Raw genomic sequence first — 14,472 nt, 5'->3', positions numbered from 1 at the left:
CCTCAGAATTTACTGTGGAGGACACAGCAGTATGCTAGAAATTCAAGATCGTTGAGACAGAAGTGAGTATAGTTGCTATTACAAAGGAGAAAGTTCTTGGGAAGCTGAAAGAGCCAAAGGTAGATAAGTCACCTGGACCATTTGGACTATACCCCAGGGTTTTGAAAAAGGATGCTGAAGAGATTATGGAAGCGCTAGTAATGTTGTTTTAAGAACCACTAGATTCTGGAATGGTTCCAGAGGACTTGAAAATTGCAAATGTCTTTCCATTCTAAGAAGGGAAGGAGGCAGAAGAAATGAAATTATAGACCAGTTAGCCCAACTTGTTGAGAAAATGTTGGAGTCCATCAACTATGAGGTTTTGGGGTACTTGGAGGCACATGTAAAGTAGGCCAAAGTTAGCATGGTTTCATTAAGGGGAGGTCTTGTCTAACAAATCTGTTAGAATTCTTTGAGGAAATAACAGGGAAGATGGTCAAAGGAGAGTCGGTGGATGTTGTTTACTTAGTTTTGTAGAAAGTCTTTGATAAGATGCCACACATGAGGTTGCTTAACAAGATAAGACCCATGGTATTACATAAATGTTACTAGCATGGATAGAAGATTGGCTGACTGTTAGGAGGCAGAGAGTCAGAATAAAGGGGACCTATTCTGGTTGGTTGCCAGTGACTAGTGGTGTTCCACAGGGGTCCAGTATTGGGAGTGCTTCTTTTTCACATTAAATATCAATGATTAGGATGATAGAATTGATGGCTTTGAGGCCAAGTCTGCAGACAATGCAAAGGTAGGTGGAGGGTTAGATAGTGTTCGGGAAGCAGGGAATCTGCAGAAGGACTTAGACAGATTGAGAGAATGGGGAAAGGGATGGCAGATAGAATTTAGTGTAGGAAAGTGTATGGTCTTACACTTTGTTAGAAGAAATGAAAGGGCATACATTGTTTTCTAAACGGGGGAAAAAATTCAAAAATCAGATGTGCAAAGGGACATGGGAGCCCTTGTGCAGGATTCCTTAAAGGTTAACTTGCAGATTGAGTTGTGGTAAGTAAGGCAAATGCAATGTTAACATTCATATCAAGAGGACTAGAAGATATGAGCAAGGATGTATGCTAAAGCTTTATAAGGCATTGCTCAGACCACACAGAGTATTGAGCAATTTTGGGTCCCTATCTAAGAAAAGAAATGCTGGCATTAAATGGGTCCAGAGGAGGTTCACAAGAATTATTCTGGAAATGAAAGGGTTAACATAGTAGGTACGTTTGATGGCTCTGGGCTCTTATTGAAACCTATTGAATATTGAAAGTCCTAGATAGAGAGGATGTACAAAGGATGTTTCCTATAGTGGGTGAATCTCAGACCAGAGGATACAGTCACAGAATAGAGTGATGTCCATTTAGAGCAGAGATGAGGAGGATTTCTTTAGCCAGAGTGATGAATCTGTGGAATTCAGTGTCATGATCCGCTGCAGAGGTAGTCATCATTGAGTTATACCATGAGTCCTGATGAAGGGTCTCGGTACAAAACATTAACTATTTATTCCCAATCATAGGTGTTGCCTGACCTGCTGTGTTGTTCCGGCTTTTTGTGTGTGTTTCCCAGTATCTACTCTTGTTTACCATCCTGGTAAATGTCCTCTGCACACTCTCTAAAGCTTCCACTAAGATAATGAGGCAACCAGACTAAAAGCAATATTCCCAGTGTGGTCTATATGGAGTTTTAGAGCTGCAACGTTACCTAAATCAGTGGTCCCCAACCTCCGGGCCGCGGATCGATACTGGGCCGCGAAGAATGCAGCAGCGCAGCGATAGCCGGAACGCACCCAGCACATCTTTAAGGAAAAAGCCGAAATAAACAAGCTAATTAATTAGATGCCACCCGGCACATGAGTGTTGGCCCAGATCAGAGGCAATGCTCGGAGGTTGGGGACCACTGACCTAAAGAACGCTAACACACCATATACCTTCTTAACCACCTTATCAACTTGCACTATAACTTCGAGGGATCTGTGGATTTGAATCCCAAGATGCCTCTATTCCTCCACACTTAGAATACAGAGTTAATGGCAGGATTCATGTCTTCAAGTTCGACTTTTCAAAGTGAATCACTTCACACTTTTCCAGATTAAACTCTTATCTGCCACTTCTCAGCTCAACTCTGCATCCTCTCAATATTCCAGTGTAACCTATCCATAGCAGCACCAACATTTGTGTCATCTGCAAACTTACTAACCCACCCCTTCACTTCCTCATTGAAATTGTTTATAAAATTCACAAAGCAGTTTCCTCTCGAACACCACCAGTCACCGACCTCCAGGCAGAATGCAGCCCATTCTCTATCACCGTCAGTCTTCTGTGTGTAAGAGCATTCTGAATCCATGCAGACAAATTTCCTTGGATCCCATGCCTCCTGACTTTATGAATGAGCTTACTATGAAGAATGTTGTAAAGTACCTTAAAGTCCATATGCACCACATTCCTGAAATAATTCATTCAGGTTCACGAGTCATGACCTGCCCCTTACAAAGCCTTTTCGACCTTCCCTAATCAGACTATGCTTCTTCAATTGCTTCTAAATCCTGTCTTTCAGAATTCTCTTCAATAGTTTGCCAGCAAGATATAAGACTAGGATTATTCCTATTACCCTTCTTGAACAAAGGTTTTGCCAACCTCCAGTCCTCTGGCACTGCACCTGTGGCTGGTGAGGATGCAAAGATTATCGCTAAAGATGAATTGATGATTTTGTGGCTATGTTTGTGGATGATACCAGGATAGGTGGCGGGGCAGGTTGAGTTGAGAAAGCAGGGAGTCTTCAGAAGGACTTGGACAGATTAGGAGAAAGGGCAAAGATGCAGCAGACGGAATACAGTGAAGGGAATCATATGTTCATGCACTTTGGTATAAGCAATAAATGCATAGACTGTTTTCTAAACGGGGAGCGACTCCATACCTTAAGAATGGATAGTTCAGTGTTCCGCACACTTAATTCTGTTTAATCAATGTGAAGAGCTTGATTGGTATTTCCATTTCTTGGGACTGATGACTGGGTTTCTCTAAGTGGCTGGAGGGAGTTTTATCCTTGCTTTGTTTTCTTAGTACAGTGAGGCAGTGTCAAGGTTTTATCTGGGTTCTGCTGGATGGAAAAAATGCTAATTAGATTCATTGCTTAAAAGATTGTTGTTGAAAGTACATATATGGTATATATAGATTCATTTTCTTGAGAGCATTTAAGAATCAATGAAAAACTGCACACAAAGAATCAGAATCAGGTTTATTATCACTGGCATGTGACTCAATTTACATCGGCGGTGCGCAAGTGGGACAGGTCAAAAGCTTTAAGTTCCTCGGGGTCAATATCACAAATGACCTGACTTGGTCCAACCAAGCAGAGTCCACTGCCAAGAAGGCCCACCAGCGCCTTTACTTGAGAAAACTAAAGAAATTTGGCCTGTCTCCTAAAACCCTCACTAATTTTTATTGATGCACTGTAGAAAGTATTCTTCTAGGGTGCATCACAACCTGGTATGGAGGTTGTGCTGTCCAAGACTGGAAGAAGCTGCAGAAGATCATGAACACGGCGCAGCACATCACACAAACCAATCTTCCGTCCTTGGACTCACTTTACACTGCACACTGTTGGAGCAGTGCTGCCAGGATAACCAAGGACACGACCCACCCAGACAATGCACTTTTCGTCCCTCTTCCCTCTGGGAGAAGGCTCAGGAGCTTGAAGACTCGTACGGCCAGATTTGGGAACAGCTTCTTTCCAACTGACTGCTGAATGGATCCTGACCCGGATCTGGGCCGTACCCTCCAAATATCCGGACCTGCATCTCGGTTTTTTTGCACTACCTTACTTTCTCTTTTCTATTTTCTATTTATGATTTATTATTTAAATTTTTAATAATTACTATTGATTTGTAATCCAGGGAGCAGGAAGCACAGAATCAAATATCACTACGATGATTGTACGTTCTAGTATCAATTGTTTGGCGACAATAAAGTATAAAGTGACGTGAAATTTATTAACTTTGTAGCAGCAGTTCAATGCTATACATAATCTAACAGAGAGAGAAAAAAACAATAAATAAAATAAAACATAATAAACAAGTAAATCAGTTATGTATATTGAATAGATTTTTTAAAACGTGCAAAAACAGAAATACTGTATATATTTTTAATAAGTGAGGTAATGTCCAAAGCTTCAATGTCCATTTAGGAATCGGATGGCAGAGGGGAAGAAACTGTTCCTGAATCGTTGAGTGTGTGTCTTCAGGCTTCTGTATCTCGTACCTGATGGTAACAGTGAGAAAAGGTCATGCCCTGGGTGCTGGAGGTCCTTAATAATGGATGCTGCCTTTCTGAAACACCGCTTCCTAAAGATGTCCTGGGTACTTTGCAGGCTAGTACCCAAGATGGAACTGACTAGATTTACAACCTCCTGCAGCTTCTATCAGTCCTGTGCAGAAGCCCTTCCATACCAGACAGTGATGCAGCCTGTCAGAATGCTCTTCACGGTACAACTATAGAAGTTTTTGAGTGTATTTGTTGACATGTCAAATCTCTTCAAACTGCTAATAAAGTATAGCCGCTGTCTTGCCTTCTTTATAACTACAATCTCAATGGCTCTCCACAAGACCTTAGACCACCTGGACAACACAAACACCTACGTCAGCATGCTGTTCATCGACGATAGCTCAGTATTTAATACCATCATTCCCACAATCCTGATTGAGAAGTTGCAGAACCTGGATCTCTATATCTCTCTCGGCAATTGGACCCTCGACTTCCTAACCTAAAGACCACAATCTGTGCAGATTGGTGATAACATATCCTTCGTGCTGATGATCAACACTGATGCACTTCAGGAGTGTGTGCTTAGCCCACTGCTCTACTCTGTATATACACGACTGTGTGGCTAGGCATAGCTCAAATACCATCTATAAACCGAGGCATGACTACGCAAGCGCATGGACATCAGCCAGCGAGAACAGTGAGAAGAGTTTAAAAGGAGACAGTTTTATAGAATGGGCATGGGAGTAGAGGGAGAGAGAGTAGGAAGGCTTTGGCCCAACGGGGCTTTGGCGATAACGGGTCGATGCGAGGTAGGTTGCCTGTGCAGAATACAGACAGGAAGTATGTGTGTGAGGCCGGTGTTCTGTGCTTGGTGTCAGATGTGGGAAGTCTGGGAGACTCCCAGCCTCCCAGATGGCCAGATCTGCGCCAGGTGTGTCGAGCTGCAGCTCTTTAGGGACCGTGTTAGGGAAATGGAGATGCAGCTCGAAGACCTTGGTCTGGTCAGGGAAAGTGAGGAGGTGAGAGAGAGGAACTATAGGCAGATAGTCACACCAGGGCCTGGGGAGACCGATAAGTGGGTAACAGTCAGGAGAGGGAAGGGCAGGAGTCAGAGAGACCACCCTTGTGGCTGTACCCCTTGATGATAAGTACTCCTGTTTGAGTACTGTTGGGGATGGCCTACCTGGGGGAAGCAACAGTGGCTGCACCTCTGACACAGAGTCTGGCCCTGTGGCTCAGAAGGGTAGGGAAAGGAAGAGGACGGCAGCAGTGATAAGGGACTCTATAGTTAGGGGGTGAGACAGGCGATTCTGTGGACGCAGGAGAGAGGCACGGATGGTAGTTTGCCTCCCAGGTGCCAGGGTCCAGGATATTTCTGATCGCGTCCACAATATCCTGAAGTGCGAAGGAGAACAGCCAGAGGTCGTGGTACATATTGGTACCAACAACATAGGCAGGAAAATGGAGGAGGTCCTGAAAGCAGACTACAGGGAGTTAAGGAAGTTGAGAAACAGGATCACAAAGGTAACCATCTTGGGATTACTGCCTGTGCCATGTGACAGTGAGTATAGGAATAGAGTGAGGTGGAGGATAAATGTGTGGCTGAGGGATTGGAGCAGGGGGCAGGGATTCAGATTTCTGGATCATTGGGACCTCTTTTGGGGCAGGAGTGACCTATACAAAAAGGACAGGTTGCACTTGAATCCCGGGAGTCCAATATCCTGGCGGAGAGGTTTGCTAAGGCTACAGGGGAGAGTTTAAACTAGGATTGCTGGGGGGTGGGAACCAAACTGAAGAGAAAGTTGGCTCACAAATAGAGAAAGCTTGGAGACAGCGTGAGAGGGAGCATAGGCAGGTGATAGGGACGCGTTCAGACAGATGGTTTGAGATGTGTCTATTTTAATGCAAGGAGTATTATGAACAAAGCGGATGAGCTTAGAGTGTGGATCAGTACTTGGAGCTATGATGTTGTGGCCATTACAGAGACTTGGATGGCTCAAGGGCAGGAATGGTTACTTCGAGTGCCAGACTTTAGATGTTTTAGAAAGGACAGGGAGGGAGGCAGAAGAGGTGGAGGCGTTGATCAGAGATAGCGTCACGGCTGCAGAAAAGGAGGAAGACATTGATTGTCTACGGAGTCTCTGTGGGTGGAAGTTAGGAACAGGAAGGGGTCAATAACTCTACTGGGTGTTTTTTTTTATATAGACCACCCAATAGTAACAGGGACATTGAAGAGCAGATAGATTCTGGAAAGGTGTAGTAATAACAGGGTTGTCGTGGTGGGAGATTTTACTTTCCCAAATGTTGATTGGCTTGTCCCTAGAGTGAAGGGTTTAGATGGGGTAGAGTTTGTTAGGTGAGTTCAGTAAGGTTTCTTGACACAGTATGTAGCTAAGCCTACAAGAGGAGAGGCTGTACTTGATCTGGTTTTGGGAAATGAACCTGGTCAGGTCTCAAGCAACACACATCAAAGTTACTGGTGAACACAGCAGGCCAGGCAGCATCTATTGGAAGGGGTACAGTCGATGTTTCGGGCCGAGACCCTTCGTCAGGACTAACTGAAAGAAGAGCTAGTAAGAGATTTCAAACAGGTTTTCTATGTTTCTAAATTTGCTGACAATACAACCATTGTTGGTAGAATCTCAGGTGGTGACTAGAGGGTGTACAGGAGTGAGATATGCCAGCTAGTGGAATGGTGCCACAGCGGCAACCTGGCACTCAACGTCAGTAAGATGAAAGAGCTGTTTGCGGACTTCAGAAGGATAAGACAAAGGAACACATACCAATCCTCATAGAGGGATCAGAAGTGGAGAGAGTGAACAGCTTCACGTTCCTGGGTGTCAAGATCTCTGAAGATCTAACCTGGTCCCAACATATCGATGTAGTCATAAAGAAGGCAAGGTAGCGGCTATACTTTATTAGGAGTTTGAAGAGATTTGGCATGTCAACAAATACACTCAAAAACTTCTATAATTGTACCGTAGAGAGCATTCTGACAGGCTGCATCACTGTCTGGTATGGAGGGGCTACTGCACAGGACCGATAGAAGCTGCAGAAGGTTGTAAATCTCGACAGCTCCATCTTGGGTACTAGCCTCCAAAGTACCCAGGACACCTTCAGGGAGCGGTGTCTCAGAAGAGCAATATCCATTATTAAAGACCTCCAGCACCCAAGGCATGCCCTTTTCTCACTGTTACCATCAGGTAGGGCAGGGGTCCCCAATCTTTTTTGCTCTGTGGACTGGTTTAATATTCACAATATTATTGCGGACCGGCCGACCCGGCTGGGGGGGTGGGGGGGGTGGTGGTGTAGGGTTGCCAACGGACAAGAGTAGCAGTCAAATATGTTGTGTTTACCCCGAGAAAGACTACAATGACCATGAAGCCTTGTGTAGGCACCAGTGCGCATGCGTGTACGTGCCGATTGTTTTCCTACAAATCGTTTTTGGCGATTCTGTTCGGGGGCGGGGGGGGGGTAGTGTTAATCACGACCGGAATATAGGTGATAAGTGGCTAATACACTCAATTTCGTTTCTAAAAGATTGTATCTGACGAATTTAATATTAAACACACAGAGCATATTTTCCTTGCATGAATATAGTGAAAGTCAATTATCAGGGGAGGACAGGGGAGCTTGAAGTAAGTGGTGAACGAGCTTCCAGTAGAAGTGGTAGAGGCAGGTTCGATATTATCATTAAAAAAAAATTGGATAGGTATAGGGACAGGAAAGGAATGGAGGGTTATGGGCTGAGTGCAGGTCGGTGGGACTAGGTGAGAGTAGCGTTCAGCACGGACTAGAAGGGCAGAGATGGCCTGTTTCCATGCTGTAATTGTTATATTGTTATATAAGTCAATAGCATCATAACATTTTAAGTAACATTTGGATATTAAACACATAGCACATATTTTCCCCGTATACAACATACAACACACCAATGTCGCTGAATCAGTGGGAGCCCTGGGCTTGCTTTCCTGCAACAAGACAGTGCCATCGAGGGGTGATGGGAGACAGCGATACTCGAATGGTGTTCCTTATGTCCAGTTTATTCCGCAATTTAGTTTTCGTTGCATTCATTGCAGAGATATGTTGGAAATGGAAGCAACGTTTTCAGTGCTTTTATGGCTATCTCAGGATATTTACCCTTGACTTTGATCCAGAATGCCAGCAGAGATATTATGTCAAACATACTTTTCAGCCCGTCATCATTTGTAAGCTCAAGGAGTTGTTCTTCTTCCCGCGCTGACACGGATGATGCGTGCGTCCAAGTTCAACAGTGTGCGTGACAGGGAATGAGGAAAGGCGCAGCTGACTCATATCGTTTCCTCGCGGCCCGGTAGCACATGCTTTGCGGCCTGGTACTGGTCCACGGCCCGGTGGTTGGGGACTGCTGAGGTAGGAGATACAGAAGCCTGAAGGCACACACTCAGCGATTCAGGAACAGCTTCTTTTCCTCTGTCCTCCAATTCCTAAATGGACATTGAATCTTTGGATGCTACCTCACTTTTTTTTAATATACAGTATTTCTGTTTTTGCACATTTTAAAAAAATCTATTCAATATACATAAATGATTTACTTGTTTATTTTTATTTTTTTTCTCTCTGCTAGATTGTGTATTGCGTTGAGCTGCTGCTGCTAAGTTAGCAAATTTCACGTCACATGCTGGTGATAGTAAATCTGATTCTGGTTCTGATTTGAGTGGATCCAAGTTGCTGCTCAGGCAGGAGTTGGTATGTTTCATCACTAACCTCTCAAAGCACTTCATCACTGTGGATGTAAGTGCTACTGGATGTTTGTGATTGAGGCAGTCTATTACATTCTTCTTGGAGATGTATGTTGGAAGTCTGTGGGTACTTCAGACTGCTAACGCAGAGGTAAACCCTCCAGCCCATTTATTCACACTTGTATTTACTACTCGGTCAGCTACACTTTCTGGGCCAGGTGTTTTTCTTGGGTTCTCTCTCCTGAAATATGCTGTCGCATTGGCCTCAGACTGAATTTGCAGGGTCATTGGGGTCTGTGGGAGTTTGTGAAGGTGCTTCTGTGTTTTGAGGTCAAAGTAAGCATAAAAGGCACTGAGCAGGTCTGGGAGCTATACTTTGTTGTCACACGTCACTTGGTTTCACTTTGTTGGAGGTGATAGCATTTGAGCCCTACCACAGCTGTCATGTGTCCTCAATGATTCAAGTTTGGTCCAGAATTGCCACTTCGCATCTGAGATGGTTTTCCAGAAATCATACTTGGTCCTCTTCTACTTTCCCTGGTTGCTGGAACTAAACATTTCAAACATCATTCCCCCTAGAAGCTCATGTAAATGACATTCGTCGTACTTCCTGTACTAAATTCTGAGATACTGTGCCCAGCACTTGGATGTGATTCCTTTTACTTTTTGCTGACTAATAATAAAAGTAAATTTCAGCCAGTATATACAAAAGTAATTGCATCCTCCAAAAAGAGTGAACTTAATGAGTCAGAACTCTGATTGAATAGGGAGTTTCCATTACTCAATACTGTAATATAAACAGATATGGATCATGAGCTTTAACTTTTTATATATAAGTTTATCATCAAAATCTTATTCAAATATTGATACTCCTTTAATGAAAATATTACTATTTAAACATTAGTATGTTTACTCAAAAACAATTAAAATAATTGAGTGCTGCTAGAATGGATGGATCTTATAGTGGTTGGGTTTACTGAGGCAGTTTAAATTGAGGTATATTGCTGATGAATAAAAACCACAAGGATTGCATTGTTCATTCCTCACTCTGGAGGAAGAACGTAGTTTCAATATTATTTATTATTGTTGTATTTGCACAGTTTGTCCTTTTCACATTCGTTGTTTGTAGTTTTTCATTGATTATGTTGTTTCTTTGTATCTACTGTGAATGCCCACAAGAAAATTAGTTTAATTTTATATGGTGACATACAGATTTTGATAATAAATTTACAATGAGCTTTGAACTACTGGATACAATGGCACATCCAAGGTGGAAAATTGGTCTGCAGTCATAATGGTACATATTGGACAAGGTTTTCCAGTATTATAGTTCATTGTTCTGATGTGCAAAATGGACTATTTGTGAGCATTATTGTTAATTATTTCAATTTATCTGCTTTATTTCAGAGGCGGCCTCCAGATAATTCATTTTATGTAAGGACGTGTAATAAAAATCCAAAGAAAACAAAGTGGTGGTATCACGGTAGGTGTAGATCTGCATACCATTGTGCAGTGTTTAGTTTAGAAAATTGGTGAAAGTTTAAAAATGTCAAATCATATTGTTCTACATTGTTACCTTGTTAAACTTTCAGAATTCATTTTCTGGAACAACAACATAATATTAGCTTAAATATAGAGATGCCTTTCTGACTTGTGCCAGAAAATTGTTTGAGAGCACTGTTCTCTCCCTTTCGAAGCAGTTAAACTGATGTAATTGTCATGTAGTTCAATGTGGCCACCTAGATCTTTTACAAGGCTTGCCTGTGAAGGCCAGCCATGGTTTTACTTAAGTGAGGAGTGCAGCCTCTCTGAGCTGAGATGTGGGACTCAGGGCTGTATACTGTCTAGAACTGTGAATGCAGTCATTGCTGGGGTCTGGCTGTAAGAGTTCCAGCTGTTGAAAGAGATCATGGATCTGCTGGCTCTTATCGCCTCCTGTTGCCTCTCCCTCTCCTTGTATGGTGACACAACACTTTCCCTCTTTGATATTGAACTTGACAACCAGCAATAATTATGAAGGCTACCATTTAGAAATCTCCATGCTGGTGAGAATTGAAGAACCAAAATAAAAAGGGAACAGCGAGGTGGGGGAAGCATTATGTGGACCAGGCACTGCTGGTCTCTAGCAGTAGTCTGCATTCCCTTGCCAGTCACATTGCATCATTAAGCCCCATATCAAAGTGCTGAGTATCTACACTGCTTGCTCTCGGCTACCCAACATCAGTCTTCACAGCAGCTACTACTGCACATTACCTTAATGGTTTATACTGAACCACATGGTGACAACATCATTAATACACTGCTGTGGGAGTGCTAAAGAGAGCAGGTGTTCATGCCAGTTTTCTAGTGCTGCAGCACAGAGCCCAATTGGATATCTTTCGTTAACCTAGCAGGGCTAGGGGGAGGCAATATATGTAAGTCACTGCTGAACATTTGCACTTCAGAACAAGATTGCAAGAATAAGTCGATGATCAGCAGTTAGTACTACATGGGATATCAGTGTAGACAACACATTTTTGTGATGCACTGAGTACCATTTAAAAGCAGCTGAAATTGTGAAAGTCAATATTCACAGAGTTAGTGTCTTTACATCTGTTAGTTCTGGTAACACAACTGATGTTAACAAGCTAACTTCTATACCTAAGACCATTTGAATCAAAAAATGTTTCATTGAGCTAGTAAACTTTAATTTATTATTCTAAAACAACTTGATCAATTTTAGTATTTGAAGCATATTGAATATACTGTATATTGGCCATGGAAGGGTCTTTTCACCAGATAGCAGTGTTTAATAATAAACCTGTACAATGATGGCTCATATCCTCTTTAGGTTAGGTTAAGGACTAATTTTGTTCAGATGTTTAAAGTTATAAAAGGATTTGAGTGGACAAATGTAGACAAGTTTATTTGCTGTGGCATCTAGAATAAGATGGTATTATGTGCCAGAACATCTGGTTTTGAAATTAAAATGCATATTCTCCAGAGTATTGCAGATCAGGTCAAGTTTTCAAGACTCTTCAATTGGAGAAGCTTTTGGTTGTGATATACACGTAGGTTGAAATGCATTTTAGTAATACCATAGATTAATTTGCACACTGCTTCGGGCTATTTCAGTGTTGTGGCAGGACGGAATCCTGTTTTGAAAAGACTGTAACAGTACTTTAGGAAAGATGATTGTGTACTTTGATAGGGACCTTGAAGAGGAAAGAGAACTTGCACAGGCAGAGGGTTTCTTTTTGTATGGCAGTATTAATGGATAAAATGAGCGACTTAAATCCTAGATAAAATTAGGAGGAATATTGCAGAAAGCAGGGAATGTAGAAAATAACCCGGTGGGAAGACTTGTTCCTACAAGCAGTGAAAAGAAATTAAAGCAGCAGAAGCAGCTGGAGAGTACTCTTCACCTTTGTGACCAAGAAATTCCATAGATCCTTGCTGTTGGTTAAAAGGTTTCATTCAGGACTCTGACCACCAGGTTCAAGATCAGTTACTACCCCTCAACCATCAGTCTCTTGAACAAAAGGAGATAGCTACACTCATTTAAGGACTTTGTTATCTTGTTATTTCATGCTTTTTTTATTGCTCTTTATTTATATCTGCATTTGCAGTTTGTTTATAGTTAACAGTTCCTGATGTTTGCAGCTTAGTTACTGTTCTGTAAATTTGCTAACTATACCTGCAGAAAAAGTATCTCAGTTGTATATGGTGACATGTTTGTACCCTGATAATAAATTTTACTTTAAAGGTGGGGGCGTGACCAAAATACAAATAGAAAATTATGTATAATGTTTAGAGGAAATTCAGAGGACGCAAAAAGCTAGTGAAATCAGAATGAATGAAGAGTAACTCGTTTGAGAATCTGAAAAAGGCTTGTGCACAGATTGGAGTTAGAACTGTTGTTGAAAAGGAGAATTTAAAGATAGAATGGAATCACAGAGAATGCAAATATGAAGATATACAAGAGAAATTTGATTTTTAAAAAAGGATCTGCAAAATTGTAGGTTAGGAAATGGTTTAGGAGGTGGGGATATCTCAGAAAGGGATTCGAGGATAGGCTCATGAGACAGATCATTTAGAAGGGTTTTAGTGGGGGCAGTAATGGGTTAGAACACGGCAACCTGGTTCCGGTGACATCATCGTCCAGAATGGCAGCCTAAAATAATAGCTCCTCTGGAAAAACGCTTATTTTGCCCCGTTAATCCGCCAAATACAAGATGTCTCGAAAATATCTGAACTAGTAAGGGGGGCAAGAATGGGGAAAAGGAATGGAGATAATAAAAGCATCATTGCGGAGCCTGTGAATGAGGGGGTGCAATGAGCGGCTCTCCTACATGAGCGCATGGTAGCGAGGTTAACGCTGAGCCTTGTTCAGACGAAGCGGCAAATTTACTAAAAATTCTGAAAGAGATACGGGAATCCCAAAAAGACATAAAACTGCAACTAACTGATATCTAGTCAGAGCTCACCAACGTTGATCAAAAAATAGCGGTGGCAGAGACATGAATTGAAAAGGTGGAAGATCGCGTTCAAAACGTGGAACGGATGCTAAGTGTTAAATCGATAAGAAAATAAACTACTTGACCAAGAAGGAAGGTCACCACGGAAGAATATCAGGATATATAATGTTCCGGAAGGAGTGGAGGGGTTGTCTATGGTGGAGTTTGTAGAAAAGTTACTGCGGGATACGCTGGAGATTCCCTCAACTATGGAACTTGACATTGAGAGAGCACACTGCGCGCTTGTCCCGAGGCCTTCTGGAGACAGGGAAGATGAGCCACAGTCAATAGTAATTAGATTCCTTCAGTACAAAACCAAAGCAGAGATTCTGCGCAAGGCCTGGGGAAAGAAGAAGGTGTTTTTGAACGGGAAATTAATATATTTTGATCAAGATTACCCCCCCCCCCCCAGCAGTCCTGCAGAAACGGAAGAAATATTCTGAAGCAAAGTGAGTATTAAAGCAAAGAAAGATTAGCTTCCAGACTCCGTACCCTGCTAAACTGCGAGTGTTTTATGAAGACAGGACGCAGCTGTATCAGACAGTGGAAGAGGCGACTGCAGACATGAAGGACAGAGGGTTGCCTGTCAGCATGATCAAACCGAGGGAAAGCCTGGCTGTGCAGTTATTCCGATCTGCTTGGGAAATAGTGAGAGAATTGAGAAAACAGGATGGGAGGAGGGCGAGAGAAGAATATCAGGAAGAGACTGTGAGTTTTCAGAAGACAGCCCTCAACCCCTCCAGAAGAGCCATAAGGTCTGACTAATTTCAAAAGTGTGGATAAGCTAAACAGAAGTAAATATAGACAGTGCTGTACTTATCTCAAGAAATAAATATTACAATGTGAATTTTATATTACTCAATTATTTTATTTTTTATTCATTCATTCACTCCTTTTTCCCCATCTAAATGAGAATATATACATGGGAGGAATACACAAAGAAATCTTTTCTGTGTAATGGACATA

General features: G+C 42.2%; 1 protein-coding gene across 2 annotated transcripts in view; it reads left to right on the top strand.

Annotated features, from left to right (window-relative positions):
* ube2wb (ubiquitin conjugating enzyme E2 Wb) overlaps positions 1–14,472 on the top strand; it is an 80,050-nt gene that overhangs the window by 55,455 nt on the left and 10,123 nt on the right. For both annotated transcript variants that reach the window (XM_063065164.1, XM_063065154.1), the window contains exon 5: positions 10,418–10,493. In XM_063065164.1, coding sequence (XP_062921234.1) covers positions 10,418–10,493 — 76 coding nt within the window. The remainder of the gene's footprint in view (positions 1–10,417; positions 10,494–14,472) is intronic.

This window comes from Mobula hypostoma, chromosome 1, assembly GCF_963921235.1.
Source record: "Mobula hypostoma chromosome 1, sMobHyp1.1, whole genome shotgun sequence".
NCBI lineage: Eukaryota > Metazoa > Chordata > Chondrichthyes > Myliobatiformes > Myliobatidae > Mobula > Mobula hypostoma.
This window is presented reverse-complemented; position numbering and strand designations above follow the sequence as displayed.